A 16,802-nucleotide genomic window follows, 5' to 3' on the forward strand; every position below is an offset into this window, starting at 1 on the left:
TTTAGGTAAGGTTATTTAGTTCTCTTTATGTATCATGTAGTAGTTCATAGAGCTGATTGTAATCTGTATAATAAACTTTGTTGTAAATGTTAACCCTTAAAGCTCAAAGCAGTTTTTGTTGCATGAATATGTTTTAATGATTATATCAAGGCTTATAGATTGTGCTGTATAGAGCATCCCTTTTTTTCAGCAAAATCTAGGCAACATGCTGAAATTAATTTTATGTTATTTTAACCGATTATATAAACATAACTGAGCAAAAACTAATATTTTAAAATCCAATTTACTTTTTTTTTTTAAGTTGTCAAACACACACACACACACACACACACACACCAAATAAACCGTATTTACAGATAAAAATGATAAACACTTCTTAAACAAATAAAATTTAAATCTTTAATATAAACAATAACAAAATAACTATTCTCATATAGAAAACAATATTGTCTAGTTGAATATTTAGTTTATGATCAAACCTTTTTACAAAGATATTGTAAAACACAAACAAATGCACAAACAAAATCTTATTTACATATTACAGTTACACACATATAAACACTTATTCTTAAAATGATAGAATTAATTATTTATATATTTAAAAAAAAAATTATTCCCAAAGAAAAATATAGTTTGGGCTGTTTTTTTACATTTATGATTAGACTTTAAAAATGAATTGTTGTCAAACACACACACATTAAACATTCGTTATGCCTCCCGTTTACACACATGAATCAGATACCTGCTCATTTGTTTAACATCTTCTGCACTGTTTATCCTATACGGGGTTCCAGGAGGCCTGTAGCCTGTCCCAGGTGGGGTAAGGGTGGACAAAGACAGGGTGCCAATCCATCACACACACCACCCATTCACACACTAGGGGAACGCCTATGAACCTAATCTACATGTCTTTGACCTGTGGGAGGAAACCCACCAAGCATGGGAAGAACATGCAAACTTTATCTACACAGACCTGAGGTGGGACTCGAACCCTCGACCCTGGAGGTGCGTAGCCACAGTGCTAATCGCTATGCTACGGTGCCGTCTAGATACCTGTTCTGGTAAGAAAATTTTGTCTGGCTTTGATGAAGGCCAATATATCTGCATCAGTGTGTTGGTCTCCAGTCAGTGGGATAGATGTCGAGGCAAGACCAGCAGAGGACAAGGCTCTGGAAAAAAGCATGCACATAAACAAATAACATATAGAACTTAATGTAAATAATAACAAACAATCCATATTTTGAATCAATAGTTTCACAGAGATACAGATATGTATTTTGGCCCTCTTTGTCACCCTTTGGTGAACCCTTTAAGATTTGTGGTGTTTTTCTGCAGGAGGAGCCGCACTGAAAAGGTCTTAAATGTTTTAATAATTCCAAAAACTGGCATAGAGATTAGAGTTACAGTAAGAACTGTGTCTGTTCAGAATCTTCTAAGTGTTAACAGTTTCCACAGGGAGCATTTAAAGGCCATTGCTGGTGAGTTTGTTTGATCAGGTATTGCTTTTCCCGCTAGAATTAAAGCCATTTGTATGACTTGGACATACTCATTCTTACCAAAGCAATATTCCACATTCTTGGCAGCAAAATAATTTCTTACTGCTCAGGAACAGGCTAGTAGTAGTTAAAAAAAATCATGTGTGTTTTTGTCATGGAACTGTATTGGAAAGGTTCTAAAATGTCCATACCAGCTTGTGTGCAATCTTATGTTGGTTTACCTGAGCTCTCGTGTAGGTGGTGTAGGCTGGTGTGCTCCGTCCTGGGTGTCTATGTGGTGATCATGCAGCGAACTGGAATTTTGAAACAATAAGTCTCATGAGAATCCTTTTTCTTTAGCAGAATTTATACTGGAGGACTGCCTGCTTTAAATACCGATAGCAGACTCAGCAACTTTACGGTTTACAATTGATCAAAGGAGAACACCTATTACCTAGCACACACACACACACACACACACAAACTGGTGGCAAGATCTGAATAAATTAAAGCACTTTATGCACGTGGTCTCAGTTTGGACCTTTTTTTTTTTAGGAAAGGCCCAGAAGACTATGAAAAACAAATGTGGTAGAAACAGGCCTTCTTTCCCAGATCACTCTGGAACAACACTCTCCAAGAAGGTGAATCTGAGTCAAAGCCAACAATCAACAGAAATTAAATACTAAGGGTTTACCACAAGTAAAAAAAAAACATTAACTAATAAATACATTAAAAGCATTAAAACCAGGAAGATCAAATTAGATGCTGCCAAAAACATTTTAAAAAGCCAGCACAGGTTTGGAAGAATATCATATTTACAAATAAGACAAAGATCATCTTGTATAAGAAGGACATAAAGAGAAGAATATGGAGTGAGGAAGGAACTGCTCATGGTCTAAAACAAACCAGCTCATCCAATGCCATGGGTCTGTATGGCTGCCAGTGGAACTGGTCCTCGTGTATTTATTGATGATGTGACTGCTGACAAAAGCAGCAGGATAACTGAGCTATACCATGTGTACAGATTCAGCCAGAAGCTTTAAAACTCGTTGGATAGCGCTTCACAGTGCAGATGGCATCTGGCCCAAAGCGTATTTCGAAAGCCCCTTTGAAAGGCAAAGAAGTCGTATAAGCTTCACTTGGCGAAAGCAAAACTGAAGCCAAAACGCGCCATGAACAAGAACAAACAGTTACTGAGGACGGCTGCAATAAAAACCTGGCAGAGCATCACCAGGGAATCAACACAGTGTCTATGGGTTCCAGACGTCCAGAAAGACGTTGACTGCAAGGATTTGCAACCAATTTGATTTGTTATTGATTTCGATTGTTTCGCTAAAATTAAAGGTGAAATTCTATTAAAAAAACTTGTTGTCCAAAAATGGGAGCGCTCAAGTCTAACTGGAATGAACTTTTTGGTAAATGAAGGAATGAAACCCATTGATATTGGCAGAAGACTTCAAGCACAGTACAGTGATGAGTGTTCTGTTATTCTGTACAACCAAAAATCAAGCTTTGACTTGAACACCCTCATATCTATGGAGTCTATGGAGTTGAGTAAAGGAAAACAAATTTATAAATATATAATATGGTGTAATAATCTTTATATTCGTGTCTTACCTGCATGGAGAAGAGCTGCCCTGGCTCCGCCCTGCTCTTGTTACCTCTGAGCATTGATTCTGCTGCAAAATCACACACATACTATATAAATGCATTTGCCAAATTGTCAAGCTAAACATCTGAGCACTTGTAGAACCTGAAGCAAGATTAGGGAGCATGAACATGAGGTTGAACATTATGATTTTGACTATTGGCCAGGCTGCTGCTGCTTAATGTTGGAGCTGTAATGTTGTTGTTCCTTAGAAGAAAGCATCATCTGAATTATACACCCCACCAACGCTGATGTTTCCACGGGATATTAAAAGCCTGTTTGCTCACTACAGCCAGACCTACACTCAACCTCAACGTTAATGAGAAAACTCAAACCAGAACATCCGAAGTTAGTGTGAAAGGGAAGTCATTTCCTCTGGAAAGAATCAAGGACCGAGCAATGCTGCACAGCTGCTCATGTGTCCGGATGGGCCGTTCATATTTCCTATTGACGAGATCAAAAAAACGTCGCCAGATCAGTCTGCTGGTCAGATGTTGTTGCTGCAGAACATTAAAAATGCGGACCGCCCTGGATCTGAGAAATGTTTGTGCAGAACGCAGCCATCTGTAACTCTAGTTGTGTTCATGGGTTTGGGTGACAGATGCAGCGTGACTTTATTAAATGCTGTTTAATAGCGAACCTGTAGCCTTGCCGTCTCCTGAGTCCACCAGTCCTCGAAGTCCTTCTGCAGTTTGATCTTTGACCTCTGAAGCAGGTGCTGGAGATGATCGATCTCGGTCTTTAAGCCTTTTAATCGTTCAAATGTGCTCTTATAACTATGATTTAAAAGAAAATGAAAAAAAATGTTGATTGTGTACACACTGATAGCACATTCCAGAAATGTATTTTCACAGCACAGAAGTGCATTAGTGCCGTTAGTATAAATACATACCATTTCTTCTCTTCCTCAATCTGGTTACGGAGTTTCTCCTCTACAGGATCTGATCCTGCATTTGTCTGATTCTCCATTACACCTGAAAAATTATCACTTTTTTTATTTCAGTGACACTAATACGGTAATAGTAATACCATGGTTCCAACGTTGATAACGTAATATATATATTTTTTTAAGTATATATAGCAGAAGGACAGGGGAAATGACACCAGAAGCATTTACCAGTAAATGAGACAGCTATGCTTTTTTTTTTGCCCGTTTGTTTTGCAGATATGCACCAAGCAACCGTAAGAAAACAGTGAGGCAAAAGTCTGGTATGACGGCTGCTTAATAATAAGCAGTGCCTTCATTTTTTTTACTGGCCAAACAGACCACAGTCGCACCCACTTGGTTTCTATTGGCTCAGAACAGAGAAGCTTGTGAATCCACGGGTCAAAGTTTACCTATATAAAGTCTGTCCAAAGAGAAACTAACCACTTCTAGAATTAAATACATATCTTTAACATTACAAGTCTTTTTCCATTCAGGGCGAAAAAAACTACACCAGATTCCACCAGAATCTCCCATATCACCGTTTGCGAAACCTCCGTCTAAGCCATAACCGTCTGGTACTGCCACAGTCTCGATCACATCAAAGTCTGTTCAATTTGACCTCAATTATGGTCTATTATTGTTCTGTGAATCTCCTTTTATAGTAGTTTCATCCGTCCTCCAGTTCATCCATTTTCCTCCGTGTGTTTTTCGAGAATGCTCTCAGCCAAAACATGGGATCAGTACACTCGTCGCCACTAACAAACCCCACATCTACCGCAGAACGCCTGAGGCCACACACACTACTCCTAGGCACAACAGCACCAAAACATTGTAGTCTTCCATAAACACAGCACATGTCGTTGTGGACAAGGGCACTCGTCTCAGCAGAGTCACACGCCCATTTCACCATGATTTTCAGAAGCTCGTGAATACACGACGGCTATATTCAGGGCTTCTGGGTGTGTTTCGAGTGCGTGCTGCCATGTAATAAAAAGCAGGCTTCTCAGAAGTCGCTCTTTGATGCAGTTAAAAGACAGACCGCTGGCACTGTAGGTTAGGTATTGTAAACTTGTAGAAGCCCTTTGACGTGTTTATCAGAAGGCTTTAGAGTGAAGGCCAGGCCACCCACTCAACATCAATAAATAAATAAATAGAAAGAAGAACATCTCTAATGGCATCTAACTTAAAAATTCTATTTCTTTTATGACTGAAATGCTGAGATTATTTACAACCATTAGAGAGAAAGAAGTGTAGTACCAACCCTGTGCTGCCATCTGCATCCTTCTACTCTCCAACTGCTTCTTCAGCTCATCTAATAGAAATCAGACAGATAAAGAAAGAATAACAGAAATAACAACATTAACAACGTTATTTAGGCAGATCGGAGTAGATTTTACTTTTACAATGTAGAAAATTAGGGTTAACTCTAATTGAGCCTATTCCAGAGTGATGGGCGTGTCAGGGTGAGAAGGGAAGGACATGAAGCGATGCTCCCATCATGCATAGTGTCCACTGTACAAGCCTCTGGAGACAGTGTTATGATCTGGGGTTGATCAGTTACTCAGGTCTAGACTCAGTAACGTTATGGGGCAATAAAATGAAGTCAGCTGACCACCTGAATGTACTGAACCACCAGAGGATCACATCTATGGAGGGTTTCTTCCCTCATTCCAAGATGAAGATGCCAGGATCTGAGAGTGGTTCAGAGGGGATAAAACATATCATGTTTACACATAGATTGGTCAGACTTTAACCCCATTAATAATGTTTGGGATGTGCTGGAGAAGGCTTTTTAAGCTGAGGTCAAACTTTCCTCTCATCAGTACAAGATCTTGGAGAGAAATTAATGTGACACAGCCGAAATCAAAGCAAAAGTTGTCCAATGGAATATTATAATAATATTTTTTTTGCAACATGGCTCTTTTTGGGATTTTCACTATTATCTTTAGTGATGCCCCAGTAACAGATTGTAACTTTAGTTTCTGCCTTCAAAGCTATAGCAAAGCTAAACAATCCGTTTAACCTTTAATAATAATAATAATAATAATAATACATCCAATCAATAAGGTATGAATTTCATGTTTCAAGGGACACTGCAATAATTCCCTTGCAGGGGCATCAAGGCATTTTTAAAGTTCTACGAGGGGCATTTAGCAATCACTCCTTATTCGTATTGCATTGTACAAAACAAATCATTACATGACAAGAAGAATGTGATAATTCATTTTTCCATGTTAAGTAAAGCTGACGGTATCCTTATGACCTCATGACCTCATGACCTTGCCTGTCATCATCTAGATTATGGAAAATAACATGCATATTATCGTAAGGGCACAGTTATTATAAATGACTGAAAGTTGAACATACTGTACTATTTAATTAAGAACAAATTTTATTTTCTAATGTAAAATTAAACAATCAATATTTCAAGGCACATTGCTGTGAGATTACAGCAATTACTCTAAACAGCAGAATGAATCTGCCGAACTAGGCTACAATTATTTTGATACTGTTCCGGCCGCGGATGTGTTGGTGCTCCAGGCGAGTTGTTGGATTGCATTTACCGTAAATCATTTTTCTAAACTATGTGGAATGACTCTACAAGCACACATAATGGTGCAGTTTGACTTTAGTAACATAATATTTTGTTAATATTGTGACTGCAAAGCACAGAATCTATGTCCTATGTTTATTAAAACAAAATATACCTTGTGGCAAAAAAGGATTGATAACAGAAATGCTACTCAATTTAGAGATTATTTTAGTCCAGACGCAGTTCCCGGCTTGAGCCTTGATATCTGCGGAATTTATTTGTTTTTCTAAGCAGCTGGCACTGCATTCCCATGAACAGCTCACAAAAATCATGCATCCGACGGAAGCTTTTATGCGTTTATGCGTGGGCTTGTGATAAAATGATAAAACCTCGCCAAATCGTATTTTTTTTTCTGAATAACAAAAAAAATGCAAAAACACTATCGTCAGAAGCAGGATGCATCGTTTACCTACTGCACAGGCGTCTCTACAATCTAACTTTATTTATTTATTAATATAATTACATTTCTCAGAATATGTAAATGAGTCACAGAAATAAACGGTTTTAACTACATATAACTATTATAAACTATTAGTACAACTGGAGGATTGTTTTACAGATGCATAGACCTACAACTACCTACAGTACATACTGTATGACACAACAAAGTCCCGTGACCTGCAGTGTGTGTGTGTGTGTGTGTGTGTGTGTGCAACATGTTGTGCAAGGCTGAGTGATTATCACCCAGAAAGTCAGAAGTACTGGCTGGTAATTTTCTTCGAGAATATCAGAGAACATGTTTTAATCATTTTGATCATTTAAAAAGGCACTGAGGCACCAAAGGAAGGACATGACAAATACGGCCCTACGGCTTCTGAAATAAACAGGGCATCACAACAACTGATCGAGGCATGACAGCAGAATAGCCAACGCTCGCTAGATTACGTAATTACTGATAGGAATGATATTATGGTTTGATGTATATTTTTTAATCTTAGGTGTTCCAGACAGTGATTATTATAACTTTTTTAAATGTAGCAAAAATTATTTGTCGATCAACTCTTCAGCCAATGTGAAATAGTCTTAAGTCTGGAAAAGGAAATGTGGAAGCCTGTGTAGCGCTGCCTGGGCTTCGAACAGTAGCAGATAGATTTGCTGGCAGTTTGAAACAGCCTAAGGGAAAGCGTATGCCATTAACGGAAAGATGGTGGAAAATAAAAAAAGAATGATGGACAAGTCCCAGCTGACTTGTGGGGCAAATGTCTGACACAGCTAGTCGCCTTGCTGTCTGCAGACCTCTTCTGCTCGTCCCAGAGGATGTACGGGGATAAAATATTACAGGACATGTGGGATATTCTGATATCAGGTAGTTCTTCTGCTGACCCATTTCTGTCCATGGTAAAGTAATATCCATGGCGAGGTCTGCTGGATACGGTTCTACAGAAACACATGCCGTGTTAAGAACATCTGAATAGAAAGATGCCAAATGAAAACCGGCCATTTCTCTTTTTAAAAATTGATGCTATTAAACATTCTTTGGAATTAAAATGCGAGCCAACTTGACATTAGGTCTTTGTTACCGAACCATATATCACGTCTTCATCTGGTCCTGTTAAGATGGTGTTGATGAGGAAGCCACATGGTCTTGAGTCTGCTAAGTAGAAAGTGCTGACAAGCTGAGTGCGTAGAAATAGGATAGAGCTCTGTAAATACTCTTTACATTACACATTATAACGCACTCATGCCCATTTAATTTGAAGATTTATCTTACTCATAGCTCACCTTAACCCCATTGACACTTAGCCAGGTGCCCTTGTAGACACAAAACAGTGGAGAAAGTTCACGCTCAAGAGCGAACCATTCCAGTTGCTCGATCTGCGGCCTGTTTAAATCTGACTTATAAAGCTATGGAATTAAGAAACACTTAGCAGCAGCAGCAGCATTAAGTGGTCTGAACCTTGCCTGACCTGTCTATGCAAACAGAAAGCTGCAGATCTGGAGAGGAACCAGAAGGGGACAATTACAAGTGTTGCCTAATGTACGGGACAGGCATCGTTCGCTGCAGTCCGAGAACAGTTTGTTTTAGTGCCTTTGAAGTTACATGCTTCATCACAGAGGCCTACAGTAATTATCTGGAAAAGTGTGTTAGAGCACCAAATTTTCCAAAGAGGTGGAAGAGGATAATGTCACTGGGTGCGAGGTCAGGGGCAAAAGGGTGGCGGGGGTGCTGTTATTCGTCAAGAAACGAATAACAGCACACATAAATTTTTTTTTCAACAGTGTGCGACATTTTGGTCTATTTTTTATCATTTTGGTACATTTTTTACTATTTTCTTTTTAATTTAGTCATGTCCAATTCCTCCCCGTCACTAGGGGGCTCCCACATTAAGGCTACTACTACCACTCAGTCAGGAGGGTCGAAGACAATCCCGTGTTTCCTCCGAAAAACTTGACGCCAGCCGACCGCATCTTTTCGAACTGCCCGCTCACTGTGAGGGCGGCGTAACACACTGCGAGCACTAAGTATCTCTCTTCCCTCCCCTCCGAGGGAGCTCGGCCAATCAGCTCTCTCTAGACCTCCGGCTGCGAGAGGTTATAGCATCACCCGGGAATCGAACCAGCAATCCCTGAATGATAGGGCGAGCACTTTATCACTGCGCCACTTGGAGGTCCCCACCGCAGGTTTATTAATCAAAATGAAATGTTCTACTCATTTCCAGAAATATCATTTTCCATTTTTCATATGATGATGGAAATTTTATGACCGCCCCAGTGCACCATGTTGATTTTAAGGCATTTTGTTGGGATTCTTTTGATGTACAGTACAAGTCTTGAGCCTTTCCTCAAAATTATTCAAATTAAATTAAATTAAATTAAGAAATTGGAACAAATGTTTTACTGTGACAGTCTACAAAATTGCCTGACTCCCTCTCTCACTTACTCTTTCTCCATAACACGTATCCTGTACAGGTTCAGGGGAAGCCTGGAGCCTATCCTACATTTAGGCATTTGGCAGACGCTCTTATCCAGAGCGACTTACATTTTTATCTCATTACACATCTGAGCAGTTGAGGGTTAAGGGCCGCGCTCAAGGGCCCAACAGTGGCAACTTGGTGGTTGAACCTGGGATCTTCCGAACCGTAGTCCAATGCCTTAACCACTGAGCTACCCCTACCCCAAAAGGGGGACTCTGGGCAAAAAGCAATGTACCGATCCATCGCAGGGCACACACACTCACTCAAACTACAAGCAAATTGGAAACACCATTTAGCCTACCCTACATGTCTTTGGACTGTGGGAGGAACTCCAGGCACACGGACCCGAGGCAGGAACCGAGCCCTGACCCTGGTGGTGTGAGCAACCTCATATCCCCTCTTGTCAATTCCAGCCACTCAGCATTTAGCATCACCAGTATACTAATCACCGAAACTTGGCGATTACTGAGAGCCAAAAACCTGCCAAGAATAAAAGCCAAAAAAGTCCTTCAGTAAGCCTGGAGAGCTGTTCCTCAAATCTACATTAAAAATACAAGAAAGTCTGAAGCATTAAAGAAATGAGCGGTGGCTCAAGACTTCTGCACAGTAATGTACATCCAAACCAGATCAAAATCAAGCTGCTAGACTGTATGCTGAATGAAAGGTCATGTGTGATACAGTATCCACATCAGCTTAATTTTGTTTGAGACTATGTTGTTATTAATGTCTTCTTGTCCCACCGAAATCCATGGTCACGAGCCACTGCTGCTCAGATTATTTCCAAACCCGTGTATCTGACAGATGTTTTGGAATTTGCAAATGTCTGGTTTCAACTAAAGGGCTTTGAGAGTTGTTCTGAGATTCCTGTGGGCTCAAGCTTATATTCAATCAGCAGCAGAACTTCATGGCTGGAGAAAAAGCGTTTGCTTATATTCCGTATCTGGAGGGAAAAAATCTCAATAAGCATACTCCTTATTAGAACAAAAGTTATTATTATTATTATTATTATTTTCAGATTCAGATAAAGGATCACATGACAATAGTGATCTGTTCTGTATATAAAATCTCTATAAAATCTTCTGTATATAATATCACACTGGTAATAATAAAAGAAATCCCTTTTTCTTCTTTCGTGGATGGAGTACTCCGTTAAGTAGATAACTAGACACTGTAAATAGAGCTTGGTAAATGATCCACTTTAAATGTTTGAATAATATCCCCCACCCAGTGGTCCGTCTTTTCACGTCCATGCCATGTTGACCACAAATTTCAATGATCAAGTAAGTGTTATGATCTCGGCTTCACTGAGCATCCAAATGGTGTATGAACCAGTAATGAGAAACGCAAATCACTCGTTTACTTTTAAATTTATATTTAAGACTTTTTGCCGTTGCTGCACTTTCTTCACCAGTCAAGACTCCCATGTGCCCTCTCTCTGGCAGCAGTAGAACTATTTTCATTTCAGTGAACACAATAAAAAAACTAAACTTAACTGCTTCATGGATGATGCTTTCCACTATGTTTTTTAGTCAATGGATATTCCATGAAAAAAACGATTTCATGCTTAGCCAGACCATGTGATATGTCTCATTTTTGGCCAAGTACAGAGTGTAAAGGGGGAATCTTGGCGAGTATTATTCTTCAACATATTTTCTATAAGCTACATTTGGTTCTCTGATGTATTTTATGGTGGCACATCAAAACCTGAAGTGTGCATGATTCATTCTAATAATTGTACATGTGACCAGAGAGGCGCCACCTTACCCACAAATATGCTCTACTTCTTGGATTCTCGGTGCCGCAGTCACCCGATTTCATGACATCGCAACAGAAACCGCTAGCGACTAAACCAGCTGAGACGCAGACCAATATCATCCCCTTCGTGTTTTCTTTGCCTGACAGACTGAGCGAATGCCTCTCATTGAGATCGAGAAAATAATACCGTACTCCCATTCCGAAGGATTCACATGCAAGTGTAAGTGCGTGTAATAGAATATTATATTTAACATTCTATTCTTACACGCTGTTGACAACTTTTCTGCCGGAGACAAATTCCAATACAAAACCACAGTCACAGCCCATGTGTGCGGTTGGATGTCAGTTCAAAGTCTGGACCTTTGAAATGACATCCGCCAGCCGTAAACATATGAGGCTGTGATGGCTGGGCAAGAACACAACGACTCTACAAAGTCCATCTGCATCCCACGGAGGTGTTTACAGCCATCCCTCATGCTTCGGTAACATGACTGAGAGGCTACGCGTCTATGAGCGCTTGTAACAAACAAAGGAAACTGCTGAGTTCGGGGGAACAAATAGATGCCCCGAACATGCTGATGATATTTATGCTCATCTGGATCCTGCTTTGTGAGCCATGGTTCCAGGAGCGTAGGCCACAACTACAGACAGGACAGATGGACTCTTGGGAAGGGGTGGGAGGCTGGGCAAAGAGGATAGCAGATGCTGTATGTGGAGCAGCAGCACGAGGACTCCCTAAATCCCCACACATCTGGAAAGTCTATTGGGGACCTTGATTGCATTTCTCTTCTCATCAAGCTGAGGACATACCGCACAGGTCGAACCCGTTGTGTAGATCTACGTACCGGATATATTGATAGTTTGGGCAGGCACATTCTTGTGTGGCACCCATTGGATGGGGTGAAGTTATTCAACAGATTAACAATTCCTAAAAAGTTCCAAACAATTCCAATATTTCTTGAATGAGCAGTTGTTGGCATACGGATTTTATTATGCCACATTACTGATCAAACATACTGTAAGATGTGTGTACCGCACTGCATGATGTAAAGTGAGAATTATGCCACACTTCCTGTTTGAGCATCATCACATGTTTATTTATCATGTCACCCACACCAGCATTTGATATGTTAACATCTATTAACATTTTCTTTAGCATCATTTTATTTAGCAACGAATGCAAATTCGTTTGGTTCTGAGTAAGTATTTAAAATGTACAATCCGAAATGGTAGAGTTTTTGTAGGGTAGATGTAAAGGATGAAGATATAAAATGTGTGAATCCTAGGAAGACTCATATACTGTATCTACCAAATTTTGAAACTAGAGTTTCACAATCAATCAATCAATCAATCAATCAATCAATCAATCAATATGCAGGGTTCTATCAAGCCTCTGAGCAACAGCCGGGTCTAAGAGTCTGATCACCATTATGCATTTGCCAAGCTTTACAAGTTAAACTCAATAATGTGAAAGGATAGGAGTAACTCAGTGGTTACAGCATCGGACTACAATTTAGAAGGTTCTAGTTTCTTAGGTTCTAACTGCTCAGATGTGTAATGAGATGGGCATCTGCTAAATGACTGAAAAAAATCATAACAAAGACAAAATGACCCTTAATTGAACAGCTTTTTGAAAAATTTCACAACTTTGCCATGTGTAACCTACTGTACCACTGGTATGATGCTCATTAGCAGGGTGCCCCATAACTGAACATGTTTTATTTTGACAAAGCTTACTCACATACCAGCCAGTCACAATCCAAACGCTTGCTGACTAACAGAGCAAAATCCAATCCAAAGATCCAACACTCTTATTCATGTAACAAGTGAATCTGGATGCCTGACATGTGTTTGGCAAGACATCCTGTACGCCTTGTGGTCTCTGTTCTACACCTGCATGTTATTTACTGTACTTCAGATTTTTCAACTTCTCATGTACTGTCAAGTGAAAAAAAAAACATTTCATACAGATTGTTTCTTGTTGGAAAAAATGGAAAAGGAAAAACACGATAAAATATGAAGGTGCAGCCTTGCCCGTCTCATCAATAAGACCAGGCCAATAATGATAATAATATTAATGATAATACCCTAATAATCTGTCCGAGTTTGAGCACATACTTCAAGCACAAAGGAGCTGAGACACCCCTCTTTTATTCATATTAAAATTAAAATGATGCAAATTGAAAATGGTTTAACTAAATATACAATTTACAAACTGGTTGTTTCTGTAACGGCCTGAGCAGCAACCTCATTTCCCCTCTCGTCTGTTCCAACCCCTCATCACTCATCATCAGCGGTTACTAATCACCGCCTGATCATCTGTCATCATCTGCACCTGTTTCTCACTGGGTCAGGCCTCAAACAAAAACATTTTTCTGCTCAGGTACAGGGACTGGAGTGAACATTGATGAGAGACAAAAAAGTCCTCAAGACTACATTAAACAATACAAGAACGTCTGGAGTCTTTGGAAGCAAAATATAAAGAAATTAAGTGTGGCTTAAAACTCTTACACAGTACTGTATATTAAGATGAATATCTCAAGATGTTCCTCAGCCAAAACGAGTTGAGATATAATCTCTCTGCGTCCGCCTCTGCGTCCGCCTGTTCTGTTGCCTGATACAGATCTTCCCAGGAGCCAACCTACAGTAGGGATGTTCTATCAACTCGCAATTTAGACGATCTACAGTACAGGATAGGGTCAGAAGTATCTCAGTGGTTAAGGCATTGGAATACAGTTCAGAAAGTCCCAGACTTAAACCCCACGACCAACAAGTTGCCCTTGTTGGGGGCTTGAGCGAGGCCCTTAACCCTCAACTGCTCAGATGTATAATGAGATTTAAAAAAAGGAAGTCGTTCTGGATGAGGGCGTCGGCCTTATACATTGTCTAAATGTAAATGTACTCTGAGAATCTCCCAGACTTTTGAGCGCCTCACCCCTCTCACCAAGTCCTGCACTGCTTGGAAGGAATCCTACTTGTGCTGTCTGCACTCTTGATCTTATTCATTAGGTCATCACCATACTGTAGGTTGTGACCACAGGAGAGAAAAGGGATGTAAACAGTTTATAAACTGAGCTTCTGGTGAACCACCACAGACTGGTGAGTAAAATACATCTACTGTCATGTTGCTGCCACTGAACCGATCCAGTGGTCCATCTCGTGGTCCATCACCTGTAACTACTGTAAGATCCGGAGACAAGACAAACTGTCAATCTGTCTTGTCTCAGCTAGTCAGCTAATTAGGACTCTTAGTTAGCTAGTTAGTTTTGTTAATTAATGTTGTATGTAGAACCTTGGTCCTGGAGGAACCTTGTTTTGTTTCACTGTATATTGTTGAAATGACAATAAAAGCCTACTTGACTTGACTTGAGATACTTAACCGTTATCTGCAACTAAATACCGCGTAAATTCTGCGCTAAATCTCAACTGGATTTTCACATTACAAAAAAAGACATTACAGCTGCTTGATGTAGACATGAGGCGTAAATTCCTTCATGCCTCCATCATTCTCAGTGTCTGCGGTGGCATTAATTCAGACACTCGAGATTACAGGCACAATAATAATAACACCAGGCTTTAGCTGTATCCTAACATTGAAGTTAAACGCCAGTGCATGATGTCTTTGTTGGCGCTGCGCTCTGGGCGCCGCTGGAATGCCACTCGAACCCACAGTGCGTGACGTTAGGGAGAGTCTGCTGTGAGGTGAGGTGCCCGGTTTCATCCGAATCGGAGCCGAAACCTCAAACACCAGTTGCACGGTGTGGAAGACGCAGCACACTTAAACAATATGAACTGGGTGCCGGAGACGTACGATGAGTAATTATGCTGCTGGGAGAGACTGGCGGTCGAGACACGGAACACGAGCGAGTCATGTTTTTGTTTTGTGGCTGCTTGATTGTGAAAACTGAACTTCACCAAAGAGCTACTGATTGTTAGTGACTGAGTGCTTAAAGAAGCGACTTCAATAACGAACATGTGAAGTGGACCAAAGGGGAAAAAAAAGAGGGAGCCACCCCTCCACACAACGCCTGGTGAAATGTTACGGTGTGTGAGAGCAAAAATGTGATGTCACGGTAACTCAAGCCACACTGTTTGGGCTCTTCTTTCTCTCTTGTCATCACTGGTCGGAAAAAAGGAAAAAAAGAAAAAAAGAAGTTACGCCCTGCTGTTAGGTGTTAACAGAGAAGCTCACATATCACTGCATTAAAAGGCCGGGAGAAAGTTTGCTAATGTTACTGTACATCTCACTCGGTGTTCTTTTCTCAGCTTGAGAATCTCAAGAAGTTCAACTATTATTATTTGTTTTTTCCAAAGTGACTTTAAAGTTTCGTCTGTGATCCCTGCGCTGACAGCACTGGGTTTTACACTATTTAATGCGAAGACAGATAGAAATAAAGAAATAAAGATTCCATCATGCTAATTTAAACACCAGACACTCAGCCTACACAGTTCTGTGCAAAAGTCTTAAACACCCCACTATTGTTTAATCCAAATGTTGTCTTATTTGACGTCTTCTGCATTATTGCATCATTTCTGAAAGAGATTTAAAGGAAAAATGTTTTGTACAAAAACCTTAGTATAAACATGAGTAAAGAATTAATGGCCAAAAAAAACTCCCTGTCTCTGTTTCAAAGGGGTTTAAATTATTGGCCTGCATCGAGCAAAGAAAACATTAAAATGACTGGAATTGGGTTAAGCGCTGTCCAGTGCATTGTTAAAACCCGGAACATGGCGCTGAACCATCAGGTTCACGGATGAAATGTAGCGCAGAAATAAAAAAATGAAATAACGAGTGACTGTGATAGAGGTGACTTAAACGCCTGGTGAGTTTGCATCGTAAAACAGTAAAAATCAGAGCTGTGTTTAATAGTGAAAGTAAGAGCATTTCCATAAGAAAACCACTTATTAGTGAGACTCATCAAAAAAAAGGCTTCAGTTTGCTAAGTAGCATAAAGATTGCACTTCGGAGCGATGGAAATAAAGGTCATGTCAATAAAAACAACAGTAAGAAGATGCTTATTATAAAATGGTTTTTAGCTTTATAGGGCAGTGGTGGCTCAATTAGTAAGGCAGTGGGTTACTGGGTTAATGAACAGAAGGTTGAGGGTTCGAGTCCCAGTAGCCCTCAAGGGGGCGCTGTATCCTGCACTTTGACCCCAGCTTCCTAACAGGGATGTGTGAAAAAATAATAATTTCACTGTGCTGTCAGATACACGAGAGCAGTAACTGAAGCATCATTATTATTTATAACAGTCATACTGTAGATCTTTAAAAAATAATACATAAAAATTTATATTTTCTAAGAAGAAAGAGGATGTTGTAACAAAATACTAAGAACTGTCGTTTGTTACTAACAAAACTTAAGTTGTTTCGTGCAACACTGAATGTAGCTATAAATGTATAAAAGGTGCGTACCATTTCCTAATAAAGTATAAACTGTAATCATAATCAAATACTGTTGTAAATAATATAATAACACTTTATGGTG

At 39.8% G+C, this 16,802-nt stretch overlaps 1 protein-coding gene across 1 annotated transcript in view; it reads right to left on the bottom strand.

Moving 5' to 3' along the window:
- Window positions 1-650: 650 nt before the first annotated feature.
- kif6 (kinesin family member 6) overlaps window positions 651-16,802 on the bottom strand; it is an 86,574-nt gene continuing 70,422 nt past the window's right edge. The window contains exons 16-21 of the mRNA XM_053510586.1: window positions 5,313-5,363; window positions 4,016-4,097; window positions 3,764-3,899; window positions 3,093-3,154; window positions 1,718-1,789; window positions 651-1,169 (exon numbers count right to left, since the gene is read on the bottom strand). Coding sequence (XP_053366561.1) covers window positions 1,046-1,169; window positions 1,718-1,789; window positions 3,093-3,154; window positions 3,764-3,899; window positions 4,016-4,097; window positions 5,313-5,363 — 527 coding nt within the window. The 3' untranslated portion in view covers window positions 651-1,045. The remainder of the gene's footprint in view (window positions 1,170-1,717; window positions 1,790-3,092; window positions 3,155-3,763; window positions 3,900-4,015; window positions 4,098-5,312; window positions 5,364-16,802) is intronic.

Source organism: Clarias gariepinus, chromosome 13 (genome assembly GCF_024256425.1).
Source record: "Clarias gariepinus isolate MV-2021 ecotype Netherlands chromosome 13, CGAR_prim_01v2, whole genome shotgun sequence".
Lineage (NCBI taxonomy): Eukaryota > Metazoa > Chordata > Actinopteri > Siluriformes > Clariidae > Clarias > Clarias gariepinus.